Raw genomic sequence first — 14,024 nt, forward strand, 5'->3', positions numbered from 1 at the left:
CCATTCTAAAAAAAAATCCCTTTGTCTCAATTACACTGTTTTATATATCAGACACTGAAATAAAGAAATGTTTGTGTTTCAGACACTGCTTTTTAATTCAATTCTACAAAAAGAACACAGTTCTGTCTTACACAGACTTCACCGTTTAACAATTTAATAATTAGAATTAGAATAAAAAGTAAGGTGTGGGAGCATTCCTATTGGTTGTTTTGGCCAGCCAATTCTAATTCCATTCACATATTTTCATACTGGTTTATTATTTTTAGTGTGTCTGCAAACTTTTGAGTCCCCTAATAATTTCTTATTTGATGATATTCCTACCTTAAATAGAATATCCTATTTAAACTCATATGTACAAGAAGGGGAGTGCATTGTTCAGAAACACTGTAGGGTTTAAAGAACACTGTCTTTAGAAAAAGAAGTATTAGTATTCATGGTATATCATTTATAAATTCAGATGTTTGGTGAAAGTGATGACAGAGGCCAGGATACTACCCCATGTTTTTGCATCTTCTCTCAGAATTATGCATGGTTAGGTGTTTCTTCAAATATTAAGTTAAAAAAATCCTTTATCTTCACAATTGTGATAATTGTTCAGGAATATTTATTCTCAGCTTGCTGTGTATGTCATAGATAAGTAAAGTCAATCATGGTACTGAATAAATTGCATCATGTCAAATGCACTGTGACTATTCAGTTACTTTTTGAAATCAAAGATACTTTTTGTATTCTACTTTAATAATTTATTCAATACCTGGCCTGTCAGCATCAATCCAATAAAGCAGTTTCTATATGGAGCCAAACAATAATATTTATACTTTACAGAGAGCCAACCAACTTTTCAATCTTATAGCCCAATATTTATTCATGAAAAAATCTGGATGTCAGTAAAGCAGAAGTAAAATATTTTCTTCTACTTCACTGTCCAGTTATAGTTGCTTTCTCTTCAATTAAATTATCATATTGAAATATATGAACATGCAACATTCAGAAGCCCAAACTATGCTGGTACCAAAGAATATGCATTTCATAAGACTTACTGACTTTGCCTTTCTAGAAATAAGAAAGGTAATCCAAATCAAATGTGTACAAAATATTAGTTGGAAAGATACATTAGATTTTACTGACACCAGAAGGCAGAAATGGGATCTTCTTTACCAACTGCTGTTTTATTGTCTGAAAGGTGTTACATGTTCTTTGTGCTCCCTGAGCTGACTGTCCTGTCTCAAAGTCCAAGCATATCGGTGTCAGGAGGTAGTGAAATCAAGGACATACAGTGCGGATGCCAGTGTCGCATAGAGATGAGTGGTGCTGAAACGTAGACAATACACAGGACTGCTGATAGGTGATGACAAGGAGAAACTCTGCAAAAGCAGTAAGAAAAATATTTCTAGGTAAGCTATTTAAAATTTTAATAGGATCGGTGACAAAATGACAATTGTAGCATTTTCACAATTCAATTTTGTAAGCTGCATCTATTGCAAATTTTGTAATTCTTTTCTACTGCAAAGAAGCAATAGAACTGGGCTAAGGCAACAGACAGCATATATTAGTAATCCATTTCCTGAACAGAATTATCTCAAAGCAATAGCAATCATACCTATAAACATCTTCACTAATATTTCTGGGGCTACATTGAATATGAATACACTGTTTATAGGAAGTCTTCAATATTACTATTTGTTCAGCAACTGTTCAAAGTTATGATGGTGCTGATCAATTGTGGCTATGACGAATCTCAGAGTTCTGGCCATCCTAGCACACACACACACACCCAGTCATGTGATTATGATTTGGGCACCTGACACCTGGCTCACATGATTGGCTACAGCAGCTGCAATCATAGAAACACAATTTGCAACCTTCTTTGCTAGCTTCTCTAGAAAGTCATAGGGCAGCTGGCATGGAAGGTTGCAAGATGCTGGAGTAAGTTTCTCCTACCCATGCACACTCCCTCAGGCCTTTTGGGCTTGTGCTGCACTTCTCTAAGCTTGCTGCCTCAAGCCCCCCTGTAGACCCTTTGCAGGCCCCCCACAACCTCGTGCAGCCTTACCAAGCCTCTCTTGTCCCCTCACACACCCTCCCCAAGCCTCCCAAATCCCCCTCAATCTTTGTGCACTCACTGCACTTTCTTCACACCTTCACATGCCCTCCTCCAGCCTTGCTGCACCCCTCATACCCTTGTGCATCCTTGCCATGACTCACCTGCCTGCCTAACAACCTGTTTGCAAGCCACCTGTGACTTCCAACTTCTTGCCAACTTCATCCCTGCCTTGCTTGAGGGAAGCCGGTAGGAAGTTAACTCACTTAATGACCATGGGATTCAGTTAATGATGGCAGCTGACACTGCAGGGATTGCTATTGCTTATCAATAGAATTGCAGTTTACGACTGTATTATTTAACAACGGAAATTCCAGTCCCAGTTGCACTTGCAAGTTAAGTCTACTTGTTATTATCCACAATCCACATTCATGGGTTTCATTATTTATGCCATTTGAATGCTTAACTCACATCTTCTCTGCCCAAATCTATCATTCTATCCATCATGTTTATTTGGAAAGCATTAGGAATTATGCAAGAACACACTATCCCACTTAGTCTTTGTAAGGCAGTTCTCTTCATAATCAACGTTTGGGAATATGGTGATGATGCCTCACCTGCAAGCATCTTGTTTGTCGTTTGTCCCAAAGACGTACCACTCCATAATAAGAGGAGCCACTTGCAATCATATGATTTCCATTGCTTCTAATGCAGTATAGGGCACTGTCATGTGGTTCTTCCCATTTCTTCACACATTCCCTGGGAAATTGATGGTAACAAATACTGTGAGATAATGTTAGAATTTTTTCACTAAACACTGTCACTTCTTGTGACAAGGGCCAGTTTGCAGTGTTTAAGGCTAGAAACAGGGAAACAGGCCCACCTTAATCACAAAGCAATTGGGTAACTAGGTCATGCATTCCCTCTTATCCCTAGGAAGAGGGCAATGGGAAAATACTTTCAAAAATGTCAAGAAAACTGTAGGGGCTTGATCCACACAGGTACCAGGAGTCTATTTTGATTTGAAGGTAACAAACAAACCAACCAACAAAGACATTCTTGTCACTAATGTGGACTTTTAACAAGTCATCTTGAAACAGCTATCAAATAAATACTTCCATTTCTTAAAAGAAAAGCAAGGTTCCAAACTAACTTTGTACTTGTTCTTAAATCCCAATATCTTATGTAGGTATCATATCCACAAGAGAGCAAAGTTGAAGGTGTTTCATAGAAAATATCCAAGACTCCAGCTCCTCGGTGGAAATCTGTTCCAAGACAGGTGATCAGCTGCCCACTGAGGAGAGAAACAAACAAAAATTAAATTCCAGTGCTTACTAACTATGTATCATGGCTATTACCCAAGGTTTTTATCTTCACATATATTTTCAGTAGCAATAAAGAAGTAGAGTAAGTGTGGATTAGGGAAAAAATATCAATCACTAATTGTACAAAAATATATTAGGTTAAACTAGTATGATAGATAGATAGATAGATAGATAGATAGATAGATAGATAGATAGATAGATAGATAGATAGATAGATAGATATAGATAAGGTAGGTAGGTAGGTAGGTAGGTAGATATTGGACACAAGGAATTTGTCTTGGTGCAAATACTCTTAGTATACATAAAAGAAAAGATACATTTGTCAAGAGTCAAGAATAATCAGGTACAACACTTAATGATAGTCATAGGATACAATAAGCAATCAAATCATACTAGGAAACAGTCAATATAAATCTTAAGGATACAAGCGACAAAGTTACAGTCATACAGTCACAAGTGGGAAGGGATGGGTGATAAAGGAGTGATGAGAAGATTAATCGTAATAGTAGTGCAGACTTTGTAAATAGTTGAACAGTATTGAGGGAATTATTTGTTTAGCAGAGTGATGGCTTTCAGGAAAAAACTGTCCTTGTGTCTAGTTGTTCTGGTGTGCAGTGCTCTATAGCCATGTTTTGAGGGAAGGAGTTGAAACAGTTTACGTCCGAGAATAAATTTATCCAAATAATTTATCCATTTTCAGTTTAAAATTATAAAAGCCATTACTCAGTTCTATTTCTAGCACTATTCAGGCTTTAAGCATCCTTTATGAAGAGCAAGCACAAGTACTACTTATATAGTTAAGCTGATCTGTTAAATTTAGAAAATATAGTAAATAGGAAATAAAAGTATTATTTATTATACTGTAACTGGTAGTCCATGTGTGAGAAGTATAATTATTTTGGATATTTACATTATGTTCCAAGTTCTCTTCTGCCACATTTACCCTTGCCATTATGCTGCCCCTGGACTAGGGAGGCCATTTATCCAATGAATGGGATGCTGTGCAGCAGAACCAGAAAATAATACTTACTAAGGATAATAATTTCCAACAAATAATGGCTCATTTTTAAAATCCCCAATAGATTGGAAGTACATGAATTTCCTACATAAAATCTAACACAGACTGGAAACATTTAGATTTTATTCTGGTGTTAATAGTCATTAGAACAAGGCATAAATGCAAGCAACTATCCCCTTTTATCTATCAATACCAACAAAAGGAGAAATCAAATTTACTATATGACAGGAAGTCACTGATGATATGTATATTAAGACTTTAAAACTGAAAAATCTTATTTTAAAGGTCTAGTTCCTTCAAATTTTTCTCCTTCCCACGCATTTTCAAATATATACACTGCTCAAGGTCAGATATACAGTTTGTTAACTCTAAATATTCTATAGTCTCAGAAAATCTTTTTCTTCAGCCTATTTCTTACATGTAATATGGACAACAGAAATGACAGTATTTGTTTTTGTTTTTCCCTCCAAATTCTCCAAATTGAACATTCCTAAAGAAACTATGATGACCCTTACAGTACTTGAATTTTGAAGGACCTAAGCAAGTTTCTCTTTCTTATAATCCTGTGTGAGTATTGATTTTAGAATGGTTGCAGAAATAATGAAGCTAACATTGGAAGGAACAAAGTCATCAATAGTATTAATTTCCTTCCATTGTCCTCCCACTGTATATAATGGAAAAGATCATTTGAGGATTTCTAATAATTCACTGAAAAGCTATTTTGGCACAAATAACCAATTCCATCAACATTGCTCAAGTTTGCAGGATTTTTTAGAGCTTTTTTTTCTCCGCAGAGTTATGGGCAGTCCTTGAGTTATAATAGCAATTGGGACCAGGATTGGCATTGCTAAGGAGGGGATGTAAAGTGCAATCCCACAACCACGTTATTTAGTGACAGCAATCCAGTCAGCTGTGGTTGTTGTGTGTGGGTCATTAAGTGGGAAGCAGTGGGAGTCTCAGGTAAGGGTTGCAGGAGTGCCACGAGAAGGTGGGGAGGCGTGGCACAGGCCACATGTGAGTTGGGGGAGGAGATGCTGTTTTGTGGCACAAGCACAGGGAGGCTGGGGAAGGAGGCACAGGTGTGTGAGTTTAGGCAGGCTCAGGAGGAAGGTGGAAGATGCATGTGGGCTAACAAATGCCTGAGGAGGAGGATGTAAGATACCTGTTAGTATAGAGAGGTCTTGGGAACAAGTGTGCCGGTCGATTTGTGCAACGAGAAAACATGTGTATATGCGAGCAAAGAAAGGCCAGTGGGGCAGGGAAGCATCTTATCCAGCCAACTTGCAATCTTTCCCACTGGCTTCCCCATTGACTTTGATTGTGGGAAGCCGGCAGAGAACATCATAAATGCCACATAACCAAATGAGGTAAGTGTGAATTGGTTGTCAAGTGCCCAAATTTTGCTCATGTGATCACAAGGGCACATCAATGGCCAGAATTTTGTGTACTAGTCATCCATTCAGCAGTGTGGTAACTTCAAGTGGTCACTAAACAAATGGTTGTAAATCAAGGATTACCTGTACCATTTTAAAAAAGCGTAAGTTGCAGAACCTGAAGATTTATTTCAAATGTTTAATCTTAATTTTATTATTACTATCACAACAATGTGAAGTCATAGCTGCCAGTTCTTTACCTGGTGTTCTCTTTCATACACTCAAGTTCTTCCCTAGAATTTAGGATTATTATTATTATTTCTTTTATTCATTAAACATGAAAGTCAGTCAAACGGAACATTTAAAAATGTATCATAAATACCAGTGACTGGTGCTAATGGTTGATAAGGGTTGCTGCCAGCGTCCTAGGTATCAACCAAGTATCTTCTTAAAATATACGATGTTCTGAGTAGCGCAGATTTTTTGCAGTTCCGCTGGTGTTATTGCAGGAAGCTGCAATTTCTTAATATGTTCTGTAAAATTCTTGGACATGGTACCAAGTGCCCCAATGACAATGGGTATCACTGTTACATGTTTCATCCATAACCGTGTAGTTTCGATGGCCAGGTCACGATATTTTGTGATTTTTTTTTCCAGTTCTTTTTCTTCGACTTTGGAGTTTCCTGGTACAGCAATATCAATAAATTGCACACTTTGGCCCTTAACAACCGTAATATCTAGCGTGTTCCAAATGACGATCCGTCTGTATTGCCAGATATTATGGTTGTTATATTATTATTATTATTATTATTATTATTATTATTATTATTATTATTATTATTATCTGGAAAGGTCAGACATAGGATACTTGTTAGGTTTTACATGTCCCGGGGCAAATCAAGAATGCAACACTATAAAAAGTCGAGGTAGACCCAAAGAATATGCAAAACAAAAGAATGGAAGGAACAGGGGATTTGGGATAAAGACAGCTGAGTAGGCTCCTTAAAAGGTCTGTCTGGCACAGGATTCTCTGATTAATTGATGCATGTTCCTAATTGAGAACCAACATGTCCCATCTGTCCTCCCCCTCCCCAAATCTCCTTTACAAGAGAAAGCCAAGCTGCCACAATTCTCACTAACATTCAGACAACAGCATCCAATGAAGCTCATTCAGCCACTAAAGACTCCCATGTTCCCAGCCCTTCTCCTCCTCCTCCCTAACAGTCTAATCAGAATTGGACACAAAGCACTGAACGCCTTTTCAGACTAGTGCACTGGCCTTCGTTTCATGGGACAATACAGCCTCCACTCCCTAAAGCAACAACTCCCCCCCCCCCCAGTTATTTTGTTACTTTCTGCTCCTTGATCCCATATCAGTCTTTCTGGGGCACCCGAGCCAGAGGCCTAATTCCATCTGTAATCTGGGCTAAAGCTCCATGGGGGTGAGGGGGTGGGGATAAAGACCACACAATAGGTGAAATAGAGTCCCAGGAGATGTTCAAACAAGTAAACACCGTTGTGTCAGAGAAGCAAAATTGCTGAGAAAGCAGATTAGTACCAAGCAGCACTGGTATCCCCCAGATCAGAAGGTGAGCCCTACCCGTTCACTAGAGCCAACACGCTTCTGTGATCACAGTACCGACAGCATGCTGGGACCAGTCCATCTCCCCCAGTCACTCTCCAAAGAGCAGATTACAGAGAATAACAAATTTCTTTGTGGCTGTGTAATTCCCTCCGTGACCGTGACTGTGGGCCACTCCATTGGACCTCAATGCCAGGGCCTTAGCAACCATTTAGCAAGACCAGTCGGCCCTAGCAATGCTCCCCCCAAAGCAAACCACTCGGACAAGCTTTAACATCAAGTATAGGAATTAATCCTCATCTCTCTCCCCCATTCTGAAACCTGAATCCAGGGGTGCTGTGTTATTACTTTGTATTTCTCAAGGCAGGAATCGCTGGACAAGCTGTTAAAATATTAACTCTTGGAGGGAAGAAGTATAGCCAGTTTTCTTTACAAACCTATGTCAAGAAGTAAAGGCATCTATAATTCAAGAAAGAAGTAAGAAGTAGAATTCTCATCATTTTAGAAAAAAAAGAGGATCTGAAGAAGAAAAATTTACAATCGAGTTAGAAATGGGAAAGCTGAGGCATGATAGGAACCCTAGGCACCAGGCCCAGTAATGGTGGTCACAGGTCTACAGGCTCACAGAGCCATCTATCTTAGTGCAGCCTGGATTCCTTCCTCGGCCTAGTGCTAGAAATGTTTAGCCTTGGTTTTCTTTATTCCCTTAAAACGGGAAACTACTAATAGGGGTGTTTCTTTATCTATAGGGCAAAAGCATCTTGATGAACTAAAAAAAGTTTTCTATCTGCTTAAATAAACCAAGTGGATCGATCTGAGGGGAAATGTGAAAGTTATCAGATATCCAGACTCCAGTTCCAAAATCTGGAAAAAAAATAACTTTGTTAAAAAAAAAAGTCCAAAATGCCTTGCACATGATTGCTCATAAAGCAGACAGATAGGTGCCTCTTCATCCAGTATGAGAAACATGTGACCCTCTTTATGTTGGACTCCTAAGCCCAGCAGCCTTAGCCAATTGCTCCAATAATTAGAGATGATGAGAACTATAGTTCATCTCAGGAGGGCAACAATATCTAAATATTTCAGTTGGCACTGTTGTTCAGTTAGATATGCTTAAAGAGTATCACTCTTTATTCTTTTCGGTATTCAACAGAATGGAAAAAATAGGAAATAGGGTATTTTTTTTAGTTTAAGTTACCAAGTTACCAAGCGGTTTAAAAGCAAGAATTGGTATGATAGAAGATTCACAAATGCAGAGTTTTTAAGAGTTGTTAAGTTGTTAAGAGTTTTTCTTACAAAGAAAAAGAAGGGGGGGAAAAGAAGACAGCATTTTAAAACTCTGTGACAGAGAGCTTCAGAAAGCTTCTTTATTTTCAGACAAGACAGGCAGATGCAGGTTCATCTAGCACACGAGTGTCAAACTGGCAGCCCACTGGCCAGATGCATCACGCACAGGCCACGCCCATCCCAGCTCCATGAAGGGAAAAACATCACAAAATGTCACATGTTGGCAATGTGATGTCACAAGTTTGACACCCGTTATCTAGAGTGCTAGAGGCCATGCACTGGAGTAGGGCAAGCATTTCAGTTTGGAAGCATAACATTGGTATGTTCTACCCCTCCATTTATAAGATCCCATTACTGTGAAGTCTACACTAACTATGTCCACAGGAACTTGCTTTATCCTGGCAAGAGATATGCAGCATTTACAAGTGCTTATTTTCTCTTGTGTCCCAGACTTGCCTTCCTCATCAGCACCTCACCTACATTCCAGGTGGCAAAAGAATAAAATTTAAAGATGCTGGCAGATGGAAACAGTTTAACTTATTTCCTTAAGAGTTAACCCTGAGACCTCTCATTTATGTATAAATTTATTTCAGAAAAGTTACCTATAGTAACTGCAAATGCAATAATCTTTCCAGGAATAGGATTATTGTATCATAAACTATTATGGAGCCCATTTCATCAAATATATGTAAAATGTACTAGGGCAGAGATAAAATAAGCAGACCAAAATCACAGTTATATGTAATAGAGCCACAGAAAAAAAAAAAAAAACCAAAATGTGCTGCAGATCTATACAATGCATTCAACCCCAAGAGATTACTTTGCAAAATTAAGTCAGCAAGGAAGTGGGATTTAAGAGCAACAGAACTGCAGAAGTTATTGTTCTGGATATTGTGGGATGGATGAAAGAGAGAAAGCAGCTTGCCATTTCTTCCATCTAACAATTCTTCAAAGTATTATTTTTGGACACTTGTCCATTTGTCTTTTGAGCTATTATGGTATTCTGTGGCAAAAGTAAACCTTGGGAATAAGATCCAGTTGACAAATTGATTTAACCACTCAAGTAAGTACTTATAAAGTGCTCATGTGGGTCAGCTGCCACAAACAATCACCCCCTTCAGTTCTATAGCTTACAGAGAGGCAAATCATAATCCCACTTCATCCTATATTAGTTGAAAATCATCTGACTAGTCTATGGAAGGGAAGTTTCTTAAATTATCTTAGGTCTACACTTAAAGTATTTTTTTCCGTTCATAAATACTACAAAAATACCTGAATCCCTACCAATAATGTCTCTTTTCAGTTGATAAGAAGCTCTTATATCTATCACTGCCACCCAAGTTCTTTTTAAGTGGCATAGTTATCATCTTAACAAAGTCAAAAGGTTGCCTGCTCAATAGCTGGAGTGCTGAATACACAGTCATCTGTAGGAGGAATCAGTTTGTTCTAATTTGCCACAATAGTATTCTTCTTGAAATGGTGCTTAAACAACAAATTTCGCCAACTGAAAAAAGTTGCATACTATTCATAACCAGAACAGAATCAAATGAGTTGGTAAAAGCTTTGTTACTGGATTTCTTATCTTTGTTGTTGAATACACATACTTCATTTTGTAAAGGTGAGCTCTAGTCATTTGCTGAAACATTAATAGAGCGTCTTATAGTATTTGACAATCGTTCACAGACAGACATGTATTTTCACAGACAAAAACCTATTTTAATACAGTTACTTTTAAATTCCACATCTCTAGATAGCCCACAGTGGTTGGTTAAGTAAAATATCAATGGGTTATTTGTGAGATGTCTATACACCTTGTACAGCTTTTATTTAATCTTGATGAGCAAATGAATAGTACAATTTTGCAAACATGAAAGATACCCTTTTCTCCTTCCTAAACTTTTGGAGGGTCACCTGCATTTTCTCCCTTTCAATTCTTCTGGTTGGAAAACAAATGTACTTCTTTGAATATATAAAAATATTTTTTGTCCTGTTCTTTATTTTCATTATCAGGATGTACTAATAACCCAATGATATGGTTTTGATTTAAATTCACTATTAATGTGTGAATACCTAAGAATAGTAATTTTGATATAAATAAGTCAACATTAGCAATGTATCTCTTTTACAACATTTCAAAAATTAAAAATAAGTTTTGAAACAAAAACCTGTCTTATATGAACATTAAGACAACATCACTTTTCCTACAATTGTTTTTCATTCAAGTTTCTTAAAGGATAAAGCACTAGAGTAAGAATTCTACCAAGCTAATTCTGTGTGGTCATACCCAAAGTTCACATCTTAAATATTTTCAATCATATAATCATATAGTTCATTCATTTTCAATCATATAATTATATAATTCATTCATATGCACTACTATAATGTATAAATATTTTTAATATAGATTAATGTTTGTAATTCTAATTGGACATTTACTTTTTAGTAATGATTCCTGTTCCTGTATTGAGGAAGAAACATTGAAAGTATAGTTAAAGAGAGCAGGAACCATTTAGTTAAAGTACATGAAATATAGAAAACACTGTATTTTCTACATCAAATACAACAGTGAACAGGAGCCAGGATCTATCACGTTCCAGGGGCATATTTCTCTGTGTGTATATAAATAAAGAAAACAAATAGAACTCTTTATATATGTCCATGTTGTGCCATTTTTCAAAACCACGAATCTCTCCTGGCACATGTCAACAATGAGAAAAAGTCATTTTTGTTTGTTTTTATTTACAATGCCTATTTCTAATAAACCTTATGGTTGTACAAGACATTCATGAGAAACAATAAATCAGAAGAAAAAGCAATCTATTCCTTTGATGAACTCCTACCTAAAAGTTTATTAATGAATTAACAAGTACTCCAAGACTGTTTATAAAAGAATAAACTTAAAAAGCAATGTGGGGCACAACAATAACTACTGCAGTTTTCTACAGCAGTCTCTTCTCTGAGAAAAGTTAACTCTAGACAGCCCTTCATTTATAATGCTTCCTTTTGCCAGCTGGAGGCATACATGTCTTTAGTTTGGCTAGGATCATAATGATAGCTGCACTGATGGAGACAGAGAAAGCTTTTGCCCTCTTTTCTTCTGGTGACTCTGAATTAGCCCACACACACTTTAAAAGATCCAATAAAGAGATACAATTTCTTTACCTTTCCTGGCTCTGAGACCCTGGAGATTTTTGTTGTCCTGGTTGTCGTAAGGTTAAGTTCAGAGGATAAACTGACAAAGCTAGCGATGGGAAAAAGACAGTTTCCTCACATAAAGCCAAAATGATGCAAAAGAGTCCCCTCTGGGGCTTTTATTTGGGAAAACAAACAGAAATGGCACTAAGTCCTTCTGCTTTACAGGCCAATTTAACTATCAAACCAATTCTCTCCCTCCCAGAAGCAAAGCGGGAAGAGACACACAGCAATATGACAATGGCAAGAAACATTCAGGAGAGAAAGGACAAAGCAAACTGTCTGTCTCCTTGCCTTTCTTACCCAAGGTCCTTTTTTTAAGCACACGTGTGTTCTTGTAAAAACTATTAGATTGCAATTTGTATAACATGGTGACCCCCAAATTCAGACGTTTAACCCTTTTTCTCTGCAAAGAATGTGAAGAATGTCTTGAAGGTGGGGGAATTCTTTCAAATGGGGAGAGCGTAGTATGGAGAATTGGTAGGGAGTTGTGTGAGAATAAGCCACTGTATAGCTTCTTTCTGAACAGTCAGCACTTTGGAGGTCTCAGAGGAAGAGAAAGAGAAAGAAAGAAAAAAGAAAGAGAAAAAGATTGAGCTAAACCTAGGAAAAAAGTATTATGTTCTTGTACCATATTTTGATGCTCTTCGTGATGTTTATTCTCTTGCTAGCTAAAGAAATAGCAAAAATTCTTTATAAACATGAATCAAAGAGCCTCTTCTCATATATTGTGGAAGATAATTTATTTAGGGTGTCATAGAAATGCTCTGTAAGCAAGGGAATGGGAGCCAAAAAAAGAATGGAGGAGGTCAAAAGTCATTAATTCAAGGAAAACTCAAGGGCATTCTAGTTCTTTATGTGTAGAAAAAGAATTCTCCATGCTACAAAGAGCAGCTAAGAAAAAGAAAGTTCAAGTCTCCCCAAGACACATTAAAGCTGTGATGGTAGTACTTGTTTACTTGAAAACACGTTTCACAGAAATCAGTGAAATTCTACTTAAGGATTGGGAGTGAGGTACAAATGTTTCTCTTTTGTTCGGGGTGTATTTGTGGATGAAAGAGACATGCTAGTAACAGTGAAGTTAGGAATTTTCCTAAGTTTTGATGCACCAAGTCCCAAAATTTTGCCATCACTGGGTGTAGGGTAACAATTACTGAATCAAAATAACTCAAATGGGCTGACTTACAAAATGCTGGGATCCATGACTCTCATGGGAATGAAATTTGGGGATGTTATGGTTGCTTTGGCGCTATTCCGTCTTACACTTCCCAGAAACCCATAGGATATGTGACACAAGGGAAGGTGGGAGGGATAGATCTACATCCCTCTCCCCGCTTCCCTCTAGCCTCCGCACCCAACTCACTGGCAGAAACGTTCAATGGGGAAGCAATGTTGGCTACTTCGGAACCAAGGCTGAAATTTGAAATCCTTTAACAGGAGTGCGCAGCAAGCAAACAATGAGGTGATGACTCAGATGCCTCTTGGTGAGATAAGGCTGGCTGGGGGATGCTGCCGGTCAGTGGGTCAGCCCTCTTCTACCTTGGAGGTAAGCGGACCTTAGGGATATGCTGGGATGGGAGTGCAATTTTCCTCACAATCTGTGGCTCCCTTTATTTCCCTTCTTCCCAAGAAAATGATAGGCAATTGCAAAGGTCAACTAAAGAACAGGAGTGATTTTCCATGCTCCCTGCCAGCTTCCCATAAGCAAAGTCAATAGAGAAGCTGGCAGGAAATTCAAGTCGCTCTTACTCTCACTGTTGTGTTCAATCAACTAGCTGCAAGGTCTAATAGGTGAGCTGCAATGGAATGCTTTGGAACAGCAGCTGAAATCTGCTCCTGGTGCACCTGATTTTAGATATTTGAGGTAGTGATAAATGTAGGGGTTTACTTATTCCAATAAGTATATATTGTTATTATCAACAATATTGATTACAAAGATCACATATCTCAGGTGTTGGCAACCTGCGGCTCCAGAGCCGCATACAGCTCTGTGACTCCTCTCCTGCAGCTCCGACCTATCACGCAACCTGCTCTCTGCCCCGAGAAGGCGCAAACCTCTCCACAGAGCCACGCGGCTGAAGTGCCCATAGTGTTTTCTCCGCATTGCCTGCGACTGGCTGCTTTTTGCAATTCTACGTCCTTCGTGGGCAGCTCAGTGCCAGCCATGGTCCCCTTCGTGTCAGCTCAGAAAGGAGGGGTACTGGGA

At 38.1% G+C, this 14,024-nt stretch overlaps 1 protein-coding gene across 2 annotated transcripts in view; it reads right to left on the bottom strand.

The window, feature by feature from the left end:
- Positions 1-587: 587 nt before the first annotated feature.
- FBXW4 (F-box and WD repeat domain containing 4) overlaps positions 588-14,024 on the bottom strand; it is a 72,545-nt gene continuing 59,108 nt past the window's right edge. The window contains exons 7-9 of one of the 2 annotated variants that reach the window (XM_026701162.2): positions 3,195-3,335; positions 2,659-2,800; positions 588-1,364 (exon numbers count right to left, since the gene is read on the bottom strand). In XM_026701162.2, coding sequence (XP_026556947.2) covers positions 1,248-1,364; positions 2,659-2,800; positions 3,195-3,335 — 400 coding nt within the window. In that variant the 3' untranslated portion in view covers positions 588-1,247. The remainder of the gene's footprint in view (positions 1,365-2,658; positions 2,801-3,194; positions 3,336-14,024) is intronic. The other variant, XM_026701163.2, reaches the window with a different exon arrangement.

The sequence above is a fragment of the Pseudonaja textilis genome, chromosome 4 (assembly GCF_049901715.1).
Source record: "Pseudonaja textilis isolate UNSWEBS1 chromosome 4, rPseTex1.2, whole genome shotgun sequence".
NCBI classification, from domain to species: Eukaryota; Metazoa; Chordata; class Lepidosauria; order Squamata; family Elapidae; genus Pseudonaja; species Pseudonaja textilis.